Source organism: Muntiacus reevesi, chromosome 5 (assembly GCF_963930625.1).
Source record: "Muntiacus reevesi chromosome 5, mMunRee1.1, whole genome shotgun sequence".
NCBI classification, from domain to species: Eukaryota; Metazoa; Chordata; class Mammalia; order Artiodactyla; family Cervidae; genus Muntiacus; species Muntiacus reevesi.
In genome coordinates, this window is record NC_089253.1 from 8,366,415 (window position 1) to 8,387,703 (window position 21,289).

The 21,289-nt window shown below is 36.9% G+C and overlaps 1 protein-coding gene across 1 annotated transcript in view; it reads right to left on the bottom strand.

Moving 5' to 3' along the window:
• Nucleotides 1-599: 599 nt before the first annotated feature.
• TMEM135 (transmembrane protein 135) overlaps nucleotides 600-21,289 on the bottom strand; it is a 256,954-nt gene continuing 236,264 nt past the window's right edge. Inside the window, exons 9-15 of the mRNA XM_065936872.1 lie at nucleotides 17,825-17,894; nucleotides 14,418-14,585; nucleotides 10,882-10,945; nucleotides 9,840-9,916; nucleotides 5,622-5,720; nucleotides 4,761-4,828; nucleotides 600-2,986 (exon numbers count right to left, since the gene is read on the bottom strand). Of these exons, the coding sequence (XP_065792944.1) occupies nucleotides 2,854-2,986; nucleotides 4,761-4,828; nucleotides 5,622-5,720; nucleotides 9,840-9,916; nucleotides 10,882-10,945; nucleotides 14,418-14,585; nucleotides 17,825-17,894 (679 nt within the window). The 3' untranslated portion in view covers nucleotides 600-2,853. The remainder of the gene's footprint in view (nucleotides 2,987-4,760; nucleotides 4,829-5,621; nucleotides 5,721-9,839; nucleotides 9,917-10,881; nucleotides 10,946-14,417; nucleotides 14,586-17,824; nucleotides 17,895-21,289) is intronic.

Consider the following 21,289-nt stretch of genomic DNA (forward strand, 5'->3'; position numbering starts at 1 on the left):
GATGAATACTCAATCAAGCTCAGCATGAACACCCTGGGACAGGTGACTGATTTGGGTTTCCTCACGAAAGACAAGTCTGTTCCAGAAGAAAGTAAGTTATAAAGTCTGAGAGCAAAGAGTAAAGAAGATAAAACTCTATTAAATGACTACTCACTAAAGAACAAATATATATACCAGGCATCACCTGACAGATAACAATGCTTATAGGTCATTGAAACGGTTATTGGAGAAATCATAGAATTTGTTTTTAAAGAAGACAACTGAATCATGGTTTTCTTTCAGAGATGGGTAACAAAATGGACTAGACTATTGGATGAAAAATGGGTAAGAATCTGACAGATTTGAGATAACTAGTTATCCTGCAACTTGTCTTTTTCCTTGGTTGGTACTAATGCTAAGACTTTATTAATTCAGGAAATAATTAATACAGGCAACACTCATAATCCTATTAAGCACCCCAATGCTCTGTTTTCCAGTCTACATAAAGACGTAGCAAATACTAAGAGGGCATATTAAGTGTTTGATATACTCAGGTCTAGTTGAAGGAAACTTACCATAGACAGGACTTCTTCAGCGTATAAATTGGACTAAAAAACATATTGTGGAATGGAGACATCTATTTGACTTTATTTATGATGCCAAGGTGTCAATCAATACTTGGTTAGTTAGAGGTAGAAAGACATTCATTTTGATTGTCTTCAGGAACACAAACACAGTTTCTTTGTGTCTGCTCGAACAACTATACTTCGCAATCTGTCCCAATAAAATAAAATTGTACTTCTCTATTCACCACTGCAAACTAGTTAACTGTTCATTTCAGCTATACATTCATTACTATACTCTGCTTCATGATGGCTATTTCATTTTATATAAAATAAAAAATGACTATAGCTTGTGTTAAAAAAGATAGATCATAGAAATGTACCTTTTGACCAGTAAAATTTTACTAAACAATCTCATCATATTTCAGTAGAATTTGTCTTTCAATTTCATAGTTTTTTTGTTTTTTTTTTTTTCTTTACTGTGAGTGAAAACAACTTATGGATTAAAAAATTTCCTGTTTAACTGGGCAGGAAAAGTATTATAAACGTAATTTATGAATAGAGAAAATAAGATGCAAGTAGCAGTGCTTTCTTCACTGCTGTAACACTTCATTTTTAAAGGTAAACACAGTAGCAATCATTTTGATTCCAGGGAATAAAAACTTAAAGCTGAATTTACTAATCAGTTTGGAATTCTGAAGCCAAAAGGATCCTTTAACTGTACTGCCTAACAGACAAGTCATCCTAAACAGTTAATCATAATGCAAAATTTTGGCCTAATTAAAATGGCTCTTTCTGATAGTATGGTACCAGAGCCTATCTTTTTTATTGGGTTTCAATCTGCCATAACAACCAGGCTAGGATTACATGCAAATAGAAGCATACAAGGCTTGACGAAATTGAATATGGAGGATTAAGCATTTAAAGTTTGAGTTATAATTCTTGTTGCTACACAAGTTCTACTGCATAGAATTTAGAACATAATTAATTTACAACAGCCTAAGACTTTTCAGCAATAAAATTATACTTAAAAAAATATACCATTATCCTTATATGTTACATTAATTGTAGATTTCACAACCACTTCAGCCTTGTATTAACTTAGAAAAGAACAACTTGTCCCTGAAAAACTCTAAAGAGTGATCGTATTTCAATCAAAACTGTTCTAAACTCACTCACAATCAGCAGTGACCACATTTTGTCACGTCTTTGCTCCAACAGGAGCAAAAATGATGGTAACGAGCTTTTGAAAACAGGCTAGAGAATCTGCATCCAATTAGTGATGAAATGTATTTCTTCACAACCACTGGATTTTTAGAATGTCTTTAGTTGTAAAACAAGTGAAACAGCTGAGGGAACAAACTGCCAAACCTGCCCAAACTCCTTTTGTTCCACAGAATTTGATCCCTTCTAAATTGACAACGGCATACAAACTTAGCTATGATGGACCCAGTCCTTATAAATGAAAACAAACATAATGAACCTACAGGAGGAGGTTTAAAAATAACTTCATTTGCTTTTAAATATTCAAGTGTAACGTTTCCGTAAGAGACTAAAACAGACATTTCAGCTGTATCAGGTTTGTCAGTTTCCTGATTCTAACCTGCCATTAATACATAAAGGTCCCTGGGCTGCCAAAGAGCCCAGCTAAGCGTATCATGGGGAGATACGAAGGTATCAGTGGAAGGAAACCACGGATGCCACAGCCTTTATCCAAACAGCATGAGACCCATCTTTGCATCCCTGAAGCAAGAATGGCCACTTTCTCCAATTAAATTGCTCTATCCGAAATAAAGCAGCATTGTCTGTGAAGTTACTCCATACCCATAACATTTCACTACTAATTCGAAAGTTAAAAAAAAAAAATACAGATCAAATCCATGTACCCGTGATCCTTTTGTATCTATCTTAAAATGTAGCTATATTCTTAGTTTCCACCAAGAATTATATTGGAATGAACTAAAACATCTTTTAAAGTCATTTTAAGTAAACTCTGATTTGTTACTACATTTCTACATAGATTATTTAATATTGCTTGTGGACATAATTTAATCGATAATATATCATAATTTCAACCACTACAGTGACCCAGAATGAGATTCTGGCTATAGAGGGAGCTTAATTATTAAGCAACACTTTCCTAAAAAGCTTCTGAATTTCTGATTGGTAAGAAAATCAAACACAAAAGAGCATCCGTCATTGAAATAACACTGAAGTTCAAGCTCGGTCCCTCTTCTTTGTGTTCAGCATAATTAACTCTCCAGGACAAAATAACAAAACATTAAGTCACATTAATAAGTTACAGTAATCTTCAAGAAAACTCGATGGGCGACTCTGGTGCTACAACTGTGTATCTTGGATCCAACCTAGGGATGAAGTCCGGGAAGTTTTTAGATGCACCGGTACCAAAAACATCAAGGACTTTCCGGTTCATGACAGCAAACCTGTAAAACAGAGGACACAGGGAATCAGTACTTAATGACGTTGTAAAAGAAGATGATTCACTTCATTTATCTTTCATGGGATGGGAAGACAGAAGAGCTGACACAGCAAGAGACTCAAAGGCAGATTCAAAAGTCATTTTGCTACTCTTCCTCAAGATGCACCGTCTCAAGTTTTCTTTGAAAAGATGCTAGTCCCCAAATCTGAAACCCCAGAGATTACCATCATCATTTCAAACCCTTCCAGAGCTCTTTCCACTAGATTGTGTCAAACAGAAAAATAGGTTCATTGTGATTTTCTTGATTAATGGATGAATACAATTGTAAGAAGCTACACATATAATGAATGAGCTGACATTTACTGACAAGCAAAGGTATTACAGGTAATTCCTCCCATAACTGAAATTTTAATGTCTCACAATCAACAGAAAATACATTCAAAATGTGCAAATATTTAATGACTGAAGAGGAAACAGTTTATAGGTTTTCAAATTTATAATACACACAACAGAGTAAAAACATGCCCTCACTTTATCTATCACCTAACCTAAGAGATAAGAAATTTTCAAAAGACACATATTCAGCTGATGTGTAGGATGGACCTTCTGCATCTCTGTGCCTGATTATAAGCTCTTCTTCTTCGGGGAAGATCCCAGGGTGAAATTATCTTTGAGTCATGGGCCAGTGTCATTGTTCCAAGAACCAATAAATGTGACTTTTAGCTCCTTTCCAACATTAAGTTCCCTTCCAAAATAATCAACGGGTTAAACCCACTGATGTGCAAAAAAACATAAATGACAAAGAAATAAACGACCAAATGATAACAATATAGATTAATAATATAGATTTTAAATGATTAAATAATAATAATAATACACAGTGTCACGGCTAAGAGGAAGAATTCTGCAGCCAGACTGCCTGGCTCAACTCGAGCTCCATCCTTTACTACCTTTGTGATTCTGCAAGTGCTTAAACTGTGTGCATCTCAGTTTCCTCACAGGTAAAGCCAAGATACTAACAGTACCTAGTACCTATCTCACAGAGCTGTTTTAAGGATTGAGCACATATGTTTGTATATGTGTGCTGTACGTGTTAATGTGTGTATCCTAAAACCACTTCTGGGACACAGTCAGTACTATACAATCTTTGCTACTATTTCTATTAACGACAGCAATGTTAATGGCAGCTGCTACTTACTGAGTGCCTACGAAGCGCTCAGGGCTGCCACAAACATACCGATTTTCCCACGACCATACAAACTATGTGTTATTGCTCCATTGTAGAGAGAAAGAAACTTGAGGCTCATGAGGGTAAACAACTTTCCCAACCAGTGACACAGCGAAGGGTACCAGAGCTGGAGTCAAACCCAGGTTTGTTCATCTCCCAAACTCAGAGTCTGTGTATCAGGCTAAGTTGCCCCTCACAGAATTAAATTATAATCAGGAAATGCAAACACCACCACCAATAAAGAACATGACAGTAGAGGCAAAGAAAAATATGCTTACAAAAATCAGGTAAAAGAATATGATTATTTTTCATTATTTTTCCCAAGTGGAAATCTATTGTTTAGACAGGATTTCTAATGAATCTGTTTAGTGTGTTTAAACAAAAAGAAACATTCCATGTTATTCTTATTAAATTTTAGTTCAAATTTGTTTTACACCTAGATAGCTACCTTACCAAAGAATACTCCCTCAAGTAGACAAAAAGATTCAAAATATTTTTTGTGATAATTGCTTTTTTTATGATCAGTTAACATATCTCATAGATATCTTACCTGCCCTTGGTGAGTCTTAAAAGGAACTTCCAGTAAGATGGTCGTAAGGTCTGAACTTCCATAACAGCCTAAAATTATTCAATTTGAGACTTTTTTTAGTAAACAGCAAATCTTATTATCCATCTTAGGCAATAGAATACTTTTATCTCTATTTTTATTGCTCATTGTGTTAAAAAAAAAAAAAAAAAAAAAAACCTCAACAGTGAAAAAAAAAGTATAAGTTGACTTTCTAGAATCTTTGTAAATATGCCTTCAAATAAGAATATTGTACAGGAAATAATGATTGAGTTAATAGTCATCATTATTAGGAAGCATTTACTAGATATCCATTAGATAGTTGGCACTTCACTAATTATAATGAGTTTACCAACCTGGCAGGATTATTGTGAGAAAGTGCAAATAAAAGCTGTCCCCAAAACTCTGCAGAAGTCCTAAGATCATTAACGTCAATAACGGTGGTTACAGAACTTGAGACTGAACAATGCTTTTATTAAAGTAGAGTCTACCACTGTCCTCACTGCTTGAGTAATGTTGAGGAAATGCAATTATTCTTATTTATGTCCATGGTATCTTTTTTCCAGAAGCAAAATTAAATGAGGGCATTCTAACCAAGATACTGGAGTGATAACTTTACTAAAAAAAACTGAAACCTAAAAATGGTTGTGTTCGTAAAACATGACCTGGCCCACTAAGTTAACATGTTTAGTGACTGGATACTTGTAAGCTATCTTGCTAATAAGACAAAAAAGCATACAATGTAAAAAATGGAAATGCTTCCAGGCCTTTCTTTTCCCCCCATTGGTTTAATACACATGAGAAACAGAAATGAGTCTATTTCTCATTTCAAAAAGCTATACTTACTGCCTGGAAGCAAATTGCTGTCGAGATGGAATAGATGATAGTGTCTGCATGGGGAAAGTAGGGGACCTTTCCTGCTTCAATGCCTTTGAAATACATTGTCTGCAAAACAAGCATAATGGGAGATTAACAAGGAAACAACTTTAAACAGCATTAACAACAAAGTGGAGCAATACATTCCTTATCTACAACTATTTTTTCTACTTTTCAAAATCCTAACACTTCTTCCAGAGCTCAAATCACAGGTATATCTTCCCCGACAGTGTCAAGCGACAGTGTTTTCTTTCCCTCAGCCCCTCATCCCAAGCCCCAGATACCAGTAATAATACTTTTCTGTGAAATTCAATAGCACCTTATTTCTACCTCTTTCATGTCATTTATTCTTCAATGCTTCCTGTACAATGTCCAAGTCCTCCCTTCTCTGTCAGATCTATTCATTTAGTTCAGCTTGGTCACTCAGTTGTGCCTCTTTGCGACCCCATGGACTGCAGCACACCAGGCCTCCCTGTCCATCATCAACTCCCGGAATTTACTCAAACTCATGTCCATTGAGTCGGTGATGCCATCCAACCATCTCATCCTCTGTCGTCCCCTTCTCCTCCCGCCTTCAATCTTTCCCAGTATCAGGGTCTTTTCCAATGAGTCAGTTCTTCACATCAGGTGGCCAAAGTATGGCGTTTCAGCTTCAGCATCAGTCCCTCCAATGAATAGTCAGGACTGATTTCCTTTAGGATTCACTGGTTGGATCTCCTTGCAGTCCAAGGGACTCTCAAGAGTCTTCTCCAACACCACAGTTCAAAAGCATCAATTCTTCGGCGCTCAGCTTTCTTTATGGTCCAAATCTCACATCCATACACGACTGCTGGAAAAACTGTAGCCTTGACTAGACGGACTTTTGCTGGCAAGATAACATCTCTGCTTTTTAATGACAACTTTCCTTCCAAGGAGTAAGCATCTTTTAATTTCATGACTGCAGTCACCATCTGCAGTGGTTTTGGAGCCCAGAAAAATAAAATCTGAAACTGTTTCTACCATTTCCCCATCTCTTTGCCATGAAGTGATGAGACCAGATACCATGATCTCAGTTTTCTGAATGTTGAGCTTTAAGCCAACTTTTTCACTCTCCTCTTTTACTCTCATCAAGAGGTTCTTTAGTGTTTCTTTGTTTTCTGCCATAAGGGTGGTGTCATCTGCATATCTGAGGTTACTGATATTTCTCCCAGCAATCTTGATTCCAGTTTGTGCTTCCTCCAGCCCAGCATTTCTCATGATGTACTCTGCATATAAGTTAAATAAGCAGGGTGACAATATACAGCCCTGACATACTCCTTTTCCTATTTGGAACCAGTCTGTTGTTCCATGTCCAGTTCTAACTGTTGCTTCCTGATCTGTATACAGATTTCTCAGGAGATAGGTCAGGTGGTCTGATATTCCCATCAGATATTTTCCACAGTTTGTGGTGATCCACACAGTCAAAGGCTTTGGCCTAGTCAATAAAGCAAAAACAGATGTTTTTCTGGAACTCTCTTGCTTTTTCAATAATCCAACGGATATCAGCAATTTGATCTCTGGTTCCTTTGCATTTTCTAAAACCAGCTTAAACATCTGGAAGTTCACGTACTTCAAGTTCAAGTACTGTTGAAGTCTGGCTTGGACAATTTTGAGCAACACTTTACTGGTGTGTGCGATGAGTGCAACTGCGCGGTAGTTTGAGCATTCTTTGGCATTGCCTTTCTTTGGTGTTGGAATGAAAACTGACCTTTTTCAGTTCTGTGGCCACTGCTGAGTTTTCCAAATTTGCTGGCATATTGAGTGCAGCACTTTCACAGCATCATCTTTTAGGATTTGAAATAGCTCAACTGGAATTCCATAACCTCCACTAGCTTTATTCGTGGTGATGTTCCTAAGGCCCACTTGACTTCACATTACAGGATGTCAGGCTCTAGGTGAGGGATCATACCATTGTGATTATTTGGGTCGTGAAGATCTTTTTTGTATAGTTCTTCTGTGTATTCTTACCACCTCTTCTTAATATCTTCTGTTTCTGTTAGGTACATACCATTTCTGTCCTTTATTGTGCACATCTTTGTCTAGAAAGATCTCTAGTCTTTCCCATTCTGTTGTTTTCCTCTATTTCTTTGCATTGATCACTGAGGAAGGCTTCTTATTTCTCCTTGCTATTCTTTGGAACTCTGCATTCAAATGAGTATATCTTTCCTTTTCTCCTTTGCTTTTCGCTTCTCTTTTCACAGCTATTTGTAAGGCCTCCTCAGACAGCCATTTTGCTTTTTTGCACTTCTTTTCCATGGGAATGGTCTTGATCCCTGCCTCCTGTAAATGTCACGAACCTCCATCCATAGTTCATCAGGCACTCTATCAGATCTAATCCCTTGAATCTATTTGTCACTTCCACTGTATAACCATAAGGGATTTGATTTAGGTCATACCTGATTGATCTAGTGGCTTTCCCTACTTTCTTCAATTTAAGTCTGAATTTGGCCATAAGGAGTTCATGATCTAAACCACAGTCAGCTCCCGGTCTGGTTTTTGCTGACTGTATAGAGCTTCTCCATCTTTGGTTGCAAAGAATATAATCAGTCTGATTTAGGTATTGACCATCTGGTGATGTCCATGTGTAGAGTCTTCTTTTGTGTTGTAGAAGAGGGTGTTTGCTATGACCAGTGCGTTCTCTTGGCAAAACTCTATTCACTTTTGCCCTGCTTCATTCTGTACTCCAAGGCCAAATTTGCTTGCTACTCCAGATGTTTCCTGACTTCTTACTTTTCCTTCATTTTTCATTCATTAAACATGTACTGGTGTAAACCTGGTTAGTACATAACAAATACTAACGCACTCTAATCAAGATACCTATATAGATTAGATTATAGACCATCACGTGTGTATGTGTATATATTTACGTCTATCATGTATATATGTATGTGTATATATTAATATCTATATTATACGTTGGCTCCCAGAGGAAAGAGCAACCACCCTGTCAAGGACAAAGGACCAAAGGGAATTTCAGAAATGACTCATTGTGTAGTGCTTCTCGAACATAAGAACCACTTCTTAAAAAAACAAATTTCCAATTGTCAAGGCCTGATGCTTTTATAATACAATAAATATGAATTATTAGAAAAAAATTTTAACACAAAATTGAACTAAATTTTCACCATTACATTCAAAAAACAAATTACTCTATTGAGGTGCTATTACAGTTTCCAAATGCTTCCTCTCAATTTCTATCCTTTCTTTGTCATGAGCTGGTAATGAACAGGTCATGGACCAATGTTAGTCTGCTGACCACACTTACAATAGTGTGATCTTCTAAGAGGTCTAGGATCAACAACTAAGCAAGAGAGGAAAAGCAGGGGTAACAAATAGGGTGAAAATGCATGATATTTATGAGGAATTTCCAGCAAATCTATATGGCTAGAAAATGGGATAATTCATGGAGATGGATTTTCTGGAATGTGGGAATGCTAAAGTGAAACTAATAAGAAAATGGAAAGATGACCAAGACAGAATGGTGTTTCAATAGGTTGGAGGGAGGTTTAAGAAGATGTGAGTGGTCCACGAAATAAAGAACATAAAATAATTTTTTCAAAGAAAAAAGTTACCTAAGCAGGTGATTTTTACTTAATATTCATTACACAGTAACACAGCATTTTAGCATAAAACTAACTTCAACTAAAACAAAGGGACTGCAAAAGACATATGTGAGGTAATGCTGAAAGTGTGAGCTCTAATTGGATAACGATAATATTAAAGAATTAGCAGACTTCTAAGTGTGCATTTTGTTTATACCCTGACGGCACTGTTGATTGGTTTGTTTTTAAGGAGTCTTTATCCTTTACTTTTATTTTTCAAGGACTCTCTCCTGAGTTGTTTATGAATGGAGTGACTTGATGTCTGGGACTTGTTTTAAAATAATTTGGTACTTGGGATTTGGAGCAGTATAGATGAAAGGAGACTGGTCAAATGCTGTTAACTGTTGAAGCTGTATGATGGGTACATGAGGGTTATCACATTATTCTTCCTATGCTTGTGTATATTTGAAAATGACACAGAGAAAAAAAAGAAGAAATAGGAAAACTGGCTTTGTAAACACTTCTATAAGGTTAGAATTTGCTTTTGAAACTGAGATATATATCGCTGCTGAAGTAGCTAAAAGGCTCTATATCATTTGGGTGTACATGCATAAAAATATTTGCTTACCTCTACCAATTTGGAAGCTAAATACATGGAAATTGTTGTGCTTTTATAAAACATCATTGATACTCCTGCCAAAAATCCTGAAACAATAAATAAGGCAAAACCGATCAGAATTCAAAAGTACTTCTTTGTTATTACATCACTTGGAAACGTTAATTCACTTAAGTAGGAAAGAATGGATTTAGCACTGCCTTTTGCTATAACAAAATCGAGGACAGTAGTACATGTAATGATATGAAAATGGGGTGAAGTCTCATTTATCATATTTTTTTAAACTTAAAAATTGACCTTCAGAATTAGGAACCACAGTTCTGATAACATAAGAAACCTCACATTTTAAATTAAACTTTTAAAAACAACAGTGATCTTACCAAATATAACAACTTTTAAAGGCTACTGGTATCATTTCTCATTTTAAGTGGAAATATTCATTCATTTATTGTCCTAAGAGCTCAAATCATACTTAGTGCTGTCACCGCACTTCTCTCCATTGCTTTCATTCTATAAATGGTAAAGTAAGGTGGCAGGCGGTCTGGAATACTAATAGCAGGGACATTACTAATAAATATCTGAAAAATCATCTAGTCAGCTTAAGCAATAAAATATATTGAGCTTACAGAAAATGTTTAGTTTTGATGTTTATAAATTACTTGAGTTCCTTAAAAAATTACTTAAAAACATGTCAGCTGCCAGTGGTAAAATCAAAATGCTTTTAAAAAATCATTAGTCACTTATTAAAATTTTATGTTCTTTTGTGACACATTCCCTAGAATTTCTGACCTGTCACAGGACAGAAACCCAAGTCATTATGTTGCCAACTCAAAACATCAGATGGCAAGAGAGCCTTGGTATGTTCAATTTCACAAGTGCAAAATATTAATACTAGTGCCTTGATGGGGATTCTATTAGAAAAAGGAAGATACAAGGAAATCAGATGAATTTGAAAACCATTTCTGCTTCACTCCTATCATGGACTGATGTGATAATATATGTATGTCATATATATTTTATATATGTTATATTAATATACATTATATTGTTTTACCAGCTATAATGGCATGCAGTTCATCATCCAGATTTCTGACCCAGCGCAGGAAGCAACTTGTACCCTGTATCAAGAAGAAAATACAATTCCTTCAGTTGTTTCAGTTCTAGGAAAAAACTACACCTAACATTTGTAATGGGTGAGTCATCAGCTGGCCTTGGAAGCAACTTGGTGATCTTATTTAAATCAAATAAGGTACAAGATACCACGAAAAAAATTAGATTAAACAAAGAAATGAAGAGTTATGGAAATGGCAAAATGAAGGTCAACTCATTAATTTATTAATAGAAGACATGTTTTTCTTGTCTTGTGCTGTGCTAAGCCGTTTCAGCCATGTCTGACTCTTTGAGACCCCATGGACTGTGGCCTGCCAGGCTCCTCTCTACAGGGATTCTCCAGGCAAGAATACGGGAGTGGGTTGCTGTGCCCTCTTCCAGGGGATCTTCCCTACCCAGGGATCAAACTTGCATCTCTTATGTCTCCTGGGTTGGCAGGTGGGTTCCTTGCCACTAGTGCCACCTGGGAATTTTTACCTAGAATTGCTATAAAAATGAGCCACCTCTCTAAGGCAGTGGTCAGAAAACTACGGCCCACTAGCCAAATCTAGCCTGCCATCTATTTTTATATGGCTCATAAGCTAAGAATGTTTTTACATATCTCAATGGATGAAAGTAAATAAAAAATATTTTGTGAGGCATGAAAATTATATGAAATTCTAATACAGTGTGATTAAGCTTTACTGGAATACAGCAATGCTCATTCATTTATATATTGTCTATGACTGCTTTTACACTACAAGAGCAGAGTTGAACAGCTATGAGTGAGACCAATGCTTCACAAAGCTTAAAATCTCTACTATCTGGCCTTTTACAGAAAAAGTTTTCTGACTCCTGGTTCAAAACAAAAATTGCAACAATGCATTGCAGGGTTTATAACATATAAAATAATAAATGAACTGCACAAAGGATGGGAAAAGGGAATTAAAAGGTGTGGTAAGATTCTTAAACAATACTAAAGTGGCATCAATATTATTTGAAAATATTGACCAATAAATTAAAAATGCTTATTATAAATGTTAACAAAATCACTGAATTTAAAAAGAGGTATAAACAATAAGTCAATAGTGAAGATAGAATATAAAAAAATACAAAAAATTAAAATAAATTTAAAATATATAATACCCAAAAAATCCAGGAGACAAAAAAAGAAACAATAAAAAATAACTAATAAGGAAATAGATATAAATTCAACCATATCAATAAATGCATTAAATGTTATAGTCTAAAGATTCCAACTAAAAGACAGAGATTATCAAATTGGATACAAAAGTAAGAATCAACTACATGTGGTCTAAAAGAAACAAAACTGAGGTCATGGAAAGATTAAAGGAAAAGGAAAATATGCCATCAAAAATAATTGAAAGAATGCTGAAGTAGCTGTATTAGTAACAGACAGTAGACTTCAGAGCAAGGAATATTACCAGAGATAAAGAGGGACATTACAAAATGGAAAAAGGGTCAGTTCACCAAGAAGACACAGAAGAAATAACATTTGTTTGCCTCTCCTTCTCTTAATTACAATTTTATGAAGATGCAAAAAAGTGATAAATTTTTCAAAAATCTCATATGACTTAGAAATATGCTGTATCAATATTTTTTAAAATAGATTTTCTGACCCAGTTGCATTTATTTAGTTTAATACCATTAGTTTATATTACCTAAGCAAATTACCTAAGTAGCTATATTACTTAAGTAGCTAAATGAAAACAAACAAACCTATGCTCTCAGACATGCTAGATGATGGAGAATAAGCAACCTAGGCTAACAGTGTTAGAGATAATTCACATATAAACATTTAAGAGTTTATCTTAAGAATAAATACAAGCACTATGACACAAGAAATGAAAAAGAACCTTAACAAAAACATATAATCACCAATATTCTGTTCTATTAGTTACTGTTTATTAAAGATATAAGTAGCGTTTCCTAGTCAAATCATATTGAAAATGTTTTCAATGTTAGTTATGTTTCATAACAAGTGACTAACTAACTATAGTTTGGGGCTTCCCTGGTGGCTCAGAGGTAAAGAATCCACCTGCAATGTGGGAGCCCTGGGTTTGATCCCTGAGTCGGGAAGATCCCCTGGAGGAGGGCATGGCTGCCCACTCCAGTATTCTTGCCTGGAGAAAATGTTTCCAATGTTAGTAAGCAAGCGGTTAATTAACGACAGTTAACAGTTTGTCACTTTTTCCTTTTCATGTCAAAATACCTTCTCTATATTTACCTTTTCTTGGATAAGGAAATGGCAACCCACTCCAATATTCTTGCCTAGAGAATCCTATGGATGGAGGAGCCTGGTGGGTTGCTGTCCATGGGGTCGCACAGAGTCAGACACGACTGAAGTGACTTAGCATGCATGCATGCATTGGAGAAGGAAATGGCAACCCAGTCGTGTTCTTGCCTGGAGAATCCCAAGGACAGAGGAACCTGGTGGGCTGCCGTCTATGGGGTCGCACAGAGTTGGACACAACTGAAGCGACTTAGCAGCAGCATATTTACCTTATACAGGTAAACTTTAACATAAAATGATACATAACCATCTTATGCAAAATAATTCCAGAATTCAATTTTTCACAGCAGTTTCTTTTAAAGAACTGTGTCTATATTTGTGTGTGCACACGCGTATGCAGACAGCTCAACCTTAGTTAACACACTTTACCATTTAAATTTAGAATATAAATTTTAGATGTTTAATAAAATATGTCAGCAATATAATTTACATATCAGTGATTCCCAATAAACAAAAGGCCATTACTTCAAACTGCAGAGTACTGTGTCACAGATGATCCATGTGTATGTGTTTAGGTGTGTGCTTATTATATATAGGTGGGTACATTTACAGGAACATGCAGAAAGAGGTGGAAGAACATTAATTTTTGAGAGAGTGTAGCAGAACAAGTGACTGGGAGGGAGATGGAAATAACTCATTATTTATATAAGTTACAATGAAAAATTCTTATTGGTTCTATCAAGGGTTGATATCAGCTAGAAGGGTCTGAAAATATTTAAATTAATACTCAGGTAGTAAATGTTATTAAGAAAAACATGTAGGCCAGGTGTATTAATATCATTTTTTACATTAGAAATATTAGAAAGTTCATAATTTCTCAGTGATTACATTATTGAAAAAAAAGGAGTTTTTGAAAAGTCTTTAATGTTATGAATAAATACAACTATATCTAGACTTTCAAGCTTTAAAAGACAAAATGTCCTCAACTTCTATTCCCAATGTATTAATGTATATCTGGTGATATTCATGAATACTACAGAAAAAAGTATTAAGAAAAGTGACAGATGGGTTAAGACTGTATCTCATTTTAACAGTCAGTTCAGTTGAGTCGCTCAGTTGTGTCTGACTCTTTGCGATGCCATGGACTGCAGCACCCCAGGCCTCCCTGTCCATCACCAACTCCTGGAGCCTAGTTGAACCCAAGTCCATCGCGTCGGTGATGCAATGCTATTTGTGAAAAGCCTTACCTTGTATATGCTAACAAAAGAGCCCAGAAAGGCTCCGAGCTGGAAGTTTTCTTTATTGTAGAAGAGAGAAAGTAGCCGGGATGGCTGTGTAAACAGATGCCTAAATGCAGAGGGAATTCGGAGGCAACACTGGATCAAGTATCCCACGCTAAACATTCTGATGAAACCCTGGAGAAAATTGGGAGGAAAGCCGGATTATAACCAAATTCTGAAGTCTGACAGGTATGAACTTTACTGTCACAGAATCAAAACGGCACTAAAAACTTTAAGTTTATATCGTAGCCATTTTCAAAACTACGTCCTAAAACCTCAAAAAATTTTAAAAGAATCACCTTAAAAATAATCATGAGAGCTTGCAGTGGATATACTTTCTATGAATTTCCAGGACTTAAAAAGTTTCCCAAGCACTGACCAAGTCTGTCTATGTACCAGACTTCTACTTCTTGACATTTTGTTGACAATAACTGGGATTTATAATCCCTAAACCACAAATGAGTTTTAGAAACAAAAGCACTGAAATTCAAACAAAACAAAACAAAACAAAAAAGCAGTTAACAAAATGAAACACTTTTGGAAATTTTAACAAAAATGTAAATGATCAAGTTTAAAGAATTTTCCAGGAAAAGAATGACTTCTAGCTAGGTTTTAATTTCTGTGCTCAATGTGTCAGACTAAAACATTTCCAGGGAATGGTACCTTTAAGGTAAACTAAACAAAGTTTGAAAAAGCAAATTTGCTATAAATCCACATTTCCTGTCACCATTTCCCCATATTACCTGCAACTATTTATAATGCAAAAGGGAAGGGAGAGGATGACTAATGTTGGTCAATTTCATTTCAGTAACTTAGGGAAATGAAGTTTGAGGTCACCTAATACTGAGAGACTGAAAAATTTCAGTCATCTTGAAACAAAATGTCATTTAAAAAAGTATTTTAAACATGATCCAACCAATACACTATAATATGGATCTCCTACCACACTTCTCTTCACCCCCACTGGAATGGAAAAACGTCAACATTCTTTCTTAGCAGTGTTTGCTGCTTAGTTCCAAAGATCAGGTTTGTATTTTCTGGATAGCAGCCCTCTTTTAGAAAAATTTCGAATTACTATGAAGAAACATTCATCAATTTATCTGAAGCTACCTAATACCTGGTTAAAACATGAAAATTAAATTGTCTAATCAAGTAGTATGAATTATCACGCATTTGTTTAACTGAAACTGCTTAGTCCTTGGTTAATTCATGAACTGGTCACACTTTTATCTTGTCGTTGGCAATCTTGTAATATTAACCTGAGGGTTCAAAGATCACACGTACGTTCAATCATTTCATGCTATTTTCAAGAGATCTCTTATCCCTCCATCTATTCACTGTTTCAGGTATTCAGGAAAGGTTCAGTGAATGCCTCTCATGTACCAAACATTGTATTAGATGCTGGGGATACAGCAGTGAAGAGGACACAAAATTCTTGCCTTCATGGAGCTTCCATGGCCATTAGAAGAAGAGAAAACAAGTAAATAAATGTAAATTGCAGAATACAAACAGTGTTGAGAAGGAAATAATCAGGTCACTGGGTGAGATATTAAAAGGACAACTTAAATCAGATTATTGGTAAGGGAAGACTACTAAGGAGTTGACATTTAAGCAGACACAAAAGAGAAGGAACTAGCAGGAGAAAGATATTTCAGATAGCTTGGACAAAAAGCACAAAGCCAAAAAAGAGACTGACAGGTACCAACCAAAAGTGAGCGTGAATGGAGTACAGTGGGTTTGGGGGAATGTGATTCATTTGAGTATTTACTCAGGGGTCTGATTTAACATGAAGGGCAACTGAGCCCATGGAATAATAAGGTGCACTGTCAGAATATTTAACTATACTTGTGGCATAAATTCCTCATCCACAAATCTCCAAATAATCTTACATTCACAGACATAATATTAATTACAATGTACACACATATTAGCAAGTTTATAGTACTGGTACACATTTTAAAGAGTAACTACCTTTATTCATAGATCAGTAATACTCACTAACTTTCTCATATAATTTAAAAAAAATCACCTCTCCTCTCCCCAAAATTTCTCACATACCTCTAATTTAGTCAGAATACTTTTCTTAGTCTCCCTCCTGAAATCTCCCCATAAAGTAGAACTGCCTCCACTTGGAGGGAATAATAACCCTCTCATGGAGTTGGCAGACTCCGAGGCTGCCGGCAACAGTCCTTTCCTTTCTTTTTTTTTTTTTTGCCACTTTAAAAATGGGGGAGGAAATCAGATTTGGAAAGAGTGGAGCAGAAATTACTGCCCAGTGGAAAAAATACTCTACCGCTTTTACCCCTGCTTCCCTCTTTGAGGATTTTAAAGGGAGGCGTGGGCTTGGCTGAGTGCCACCATCCACACCAGGCCACAAGCGCTCACATTCACGGGCTCTAATGCGATCCAGTCCCTCCCGAGGGGACCATCAGGAGGCTGTCTTTTGAGGTGCTGTATAGCTCCGCTCCTCTCATCATCCATAAGGCGGGGATTAGATGTTGTGACAAAGAACATAAATTGTCTAAAGCATCAGGATTGTGAGAGCACCGTCCAGAACTAAAGAACTTGCAGCAGATGGTACCACCTGTGCCAGACTAACCGCAGTGACAAAACTTCCTTCCCAGAGTCGGTGGGGATGCAGGTTCGGCGGGGGGGCTGTGGTCGGCAGGGGATGGGGGCAGCGGGTGGGGGTGAGGGGTGGGGTGGGGGTGGGGATGGTGGGGGGGTGGGGGTGGGAAGCTCTGCTCTGGTACACTCATATATGAGGGAGCGGGGGATTTATGCCAGTGGGCATAACTAACTTTCTTAATGTAGAACAACTGTGGACATGCTCCAGTTACCTTCATGCCTTAAAAAATGTAACAGCTTCACAAGTCGAAAGGCAAATGCCACTGTCCCAGACTGGGGAGTCTATGTGCATGACTGCTGAGCCCCTAGCACACAGCACAGTCCAGAGCCTTGCTCTCAGACATATTCTAATGAGGATACACTGCAAAGTATTTACGAACTTTAGTGACTATTTCTCTGTCGTTTTTGTTGTTGCTGCGTCACCTTCTTCTGGGTTGGCCAAAAAGTTTGTTGGGAGTTTTCCTATAAGATGGTACACAAAATCCAAACAAGCTCTTTGGCCAACCCAATATTTTGTTTTACATTAAATAAGCAAGCCAATTTCAAAATTATTTAACAAAAGATGTGGTAAGTGAATCCTAAAAGCTAAACTGTCACCTAATTCTCAGAAGTATCTTATTTGGCAAGTCAAATGCAAAGAATTATAGCAATTACTGTCAATTTTTCCATTTACTGAGAAATTATGTTTTAATAAATAAGTTCTTTCCGCACACATTCCCTGTGGTTATTAGATTTTATATACTTACTTTAATGCAATAAGAGATGCAATTATCCTCATAGTGTTTGCAACATCTATGCCTTGGTCCATGCTTACATCTGAAAACAAACCAAAGGAATAAAAAAAGTTAAATTAAAATGCGTGTGTGTGCACATGTGTGTATGTCTGTGTGCACATGCATGCGTGTGGATCTGCTTAAAACTCTCTAACCAAAAAACATCATCAACTCATTTTAAATGTGTGCATCTTTTGATTTCTTAGGACACATAGAAGCAAAGATAACATGTTTTTTTCCTTTGCTGCTCACCATTTGATACACTGTAAACTATGCGACTGCAGTCAAAATACTGAGATGTGGAGCAGAAAGCCATGTTGGTAAATATTTGTGACTAGATACGAAAAATATGTATATGTTATCTTTCTACTCTGCCAAATCTTCTGGAAGCTTTAGATCGCTCATTGTAGCGTATAACGGTCATAAATCATCCATGAAGTCAAGACTTGAGCAAAAATCATAATGAGAATGCGCTCAGGTTACAAGAATTTATACTTAATTATATTTGAGAGAAAACATCTGGGAAAGAAACATGATACAGTATTAGAATTTAAAATTCCATTTTTAAAATAAATACAGAAATAGATCATGTGGGAATTCAAAGTAGGTTATTTGTGATTTAACTGTAAACCAATTAGTCCTCTGGTGATTAATAAACATTTCTGCTGGGAAGACTACTGTTCAAGACACTTATTTTAGTTATTTGCTATATCGATTTCAGGATTATTTATTCACTTGAGGCATAAAGAAGTAAGTAGAATACCTAATGTGGGCTTAACTTTCTCTCTCTCTCTCTTTAAAGAGTTCATGTCCCAAAATAAGCAGTCTTTATAACTCTTTCAGACCACAGGTAACTCATTATCTTCATAGTTGGAACACATTAACTCTTTCTTGCTTATAAGACAGCTTGTAGAGTGAGGTTCTGGCTCTCTAATTCCATCTGCAAACTGACTATCAAGACCTTCTCCGAAATCCAACGCTGCCCTGCAGCTGGGCTGCACAGGCAGCCTGTCCCAGTCAAGAGCGACGGCATCGTTCGTTCCTTCTGTCGTTAGGATGATAGGACGTATCTGGTCTCGCCAAGCTGCTGAGTGATTAAAGCGAGGGGCCTGAAAAGGAGTGAATCAGAGAAGGGCTGCCTTATGTAAACCATCACTCTCCAAACTTCTAAGTACGTGGACACGTCTAAGTGTCCTCTTCAAAGGCATCTCTCAGCATGGCCACCAGCACTACAGAGAGACTGCTCAACTCTTTTTGTTAGTGAACTAACATTCCGATAGGAACTACACCGTCACTCATTCTTTCCTGGTCTTTCATTAAAACGACTTCCCATGTGCTGCACCATCCATCTCCTACATGATCTGCTCTGCCTCTCTATTATCTTGCACCTGCTTTCACACCAGCAGACTCACTGAGGCTGCCCTGACAATTCTGCCATGACCGGATCAGCTCTGATAGCCAAGGCTTCGTCCACCCACATCACACATTCTCTGCATTCCCCTGTGACTCTTGTTGACGTGGTTCCCATTAACGGGGTTCCCTATCACAATTAAGTTCACTACCACAAATATTCCTGCTGTCTACTATCCTTTTCTTTCCTATTACCTTCCTGCACTGTGTATGCTAAAATGGAGACAAAGTCTTTACATTCAGTAAAAACTCTGAGTTACCTATCTGAGCCCCTGCATGTGAAGAAAGTCCTATGTTATTTCATTTAATGCAAGCAATACTCCTTAACATAGGTTATTAATTCCTGCTAACCAGTGAGGACTTTGGAGTACGGAGTGACTAAATCACTTGTTCACAGTCCCAAGGCCAGGAGGGGCAAAATGAGTCAAACACAGGTCTTCAGATTTCTTAAAGGGCAACCGCGTCCTGTAACTGATCCCCTAACTTTCTATATTGCCTCCTCATTCTACACTTTCTAAAACATCACTACAAGATTATTTTTATTGGTTGGTATTCCAATTTTAAACCATTAAATGCATTTTCTAAAATACCTTAAATATTTGAAATGTAATTGAAGATGTATTTGTTTGAAATATACATTGCTTTGTATAATGTACAATTAAAGATTTATTTTATTTCCAAAGCTCTAAAAATTTCCACACTTGCAACATATCCTTTACCTAAGATTTGCTCCTCATTATTCCTATATCTACCTACATCTTTCAGAACTTTTCCTTCTCCTTTCCACACTTGGCACATTTGATTCAGTTTAGTCACTCAGTCGTGTCCGACTCTTTGTGACCCCATGGACTGCAGCACACGAGGCTTCCCTGTCCATCACCAACTCCCAGAGCTTACTCAAACTCATGTCCATTGAGTTGGTGATGCCATCCAACCATCTCATCCTCCGTCGTCCCCTTCTCCTCCTGTCTTCAAGCTTTCCCGGCATTAGGGTCTTTTCCAATGAGTTGGTTCTTCACATCAGGTGGCCAAAGTACTGGAGTTTCAGTTTCAGCATCAGTCCTTCCAATGAACATTCAGGACTTATTTCCTTTAAGATTGACTGGTTGGATCTCCTTGCAGTGCAAGGGACTCTCAAGAGTTTTCTCCAACACCACTGTTCAAAAGTATCAATTCTTCGGTGCTCAGCTTTCTTTATAGTCCAACTCTCACATCCATACATGACTACTGGAAAAACCATAGCTTTGACTAGATGGACCTGTGTTGGCAAAGCAATGTCTCTGCTTTTTAATATTCTGTCTAGGTTGGTCATAGCTTTTCTTCCAAGGAGCAAGCGTCTTTTAATTTCATAACTGCAGTCACCATCTGCAATGATTTTGGAGCCCAGAAAAATAAAGTCTATCATTGTTTCCACTGCTTCCCCATCTATTTGCCATGAAGAGATGGGACCGGATACTATGATCTTAGTTTTCTGAATGTTGAGTTTTAAGCCAACTTTTTCACTCTCCTCATTCACTTTCATCAGTTCTTCTTCGCTTTCTGCCATAAGAGTAGTGTCATCTGCATATCTGAGGTTATTGATATTTCTCCCGGCAATCTTGATTCTAGCTTGTGCTTCTTCCAGTCCAGTATTTCGCATGATGTACTCTGGATGTAAGTTAAATAAGCAGGGTAACAATATACAGCCTTGACATACTCCTTTTCCTATTTGGAACCAGTATGTTGTTCCATGTCCAGTTCTAACTGTTGCTTCCTGACCTGCATGCAGATTTCTCAGTCAGGTGGTCGGTATTCCCATCTCTTGAAGAATTTTCCACAGTTTGTGGTGATTCACACAGTCAAAGGCTTTGGCATAGTCAACAAAGCAAAAGTAGATGTTTTTCTGGAACTCTCTTGCTTTTTCGACGATCCAGCAGATGTTGGCAATTTGATCTCTGGTTCCTCTACATTTTCTAAATAAAGCTTGAACATCTGGAAGTTCATGGCTCAAGTACTGTTGAAGCCTGGCTTGGAGAATTTTGAGCATTA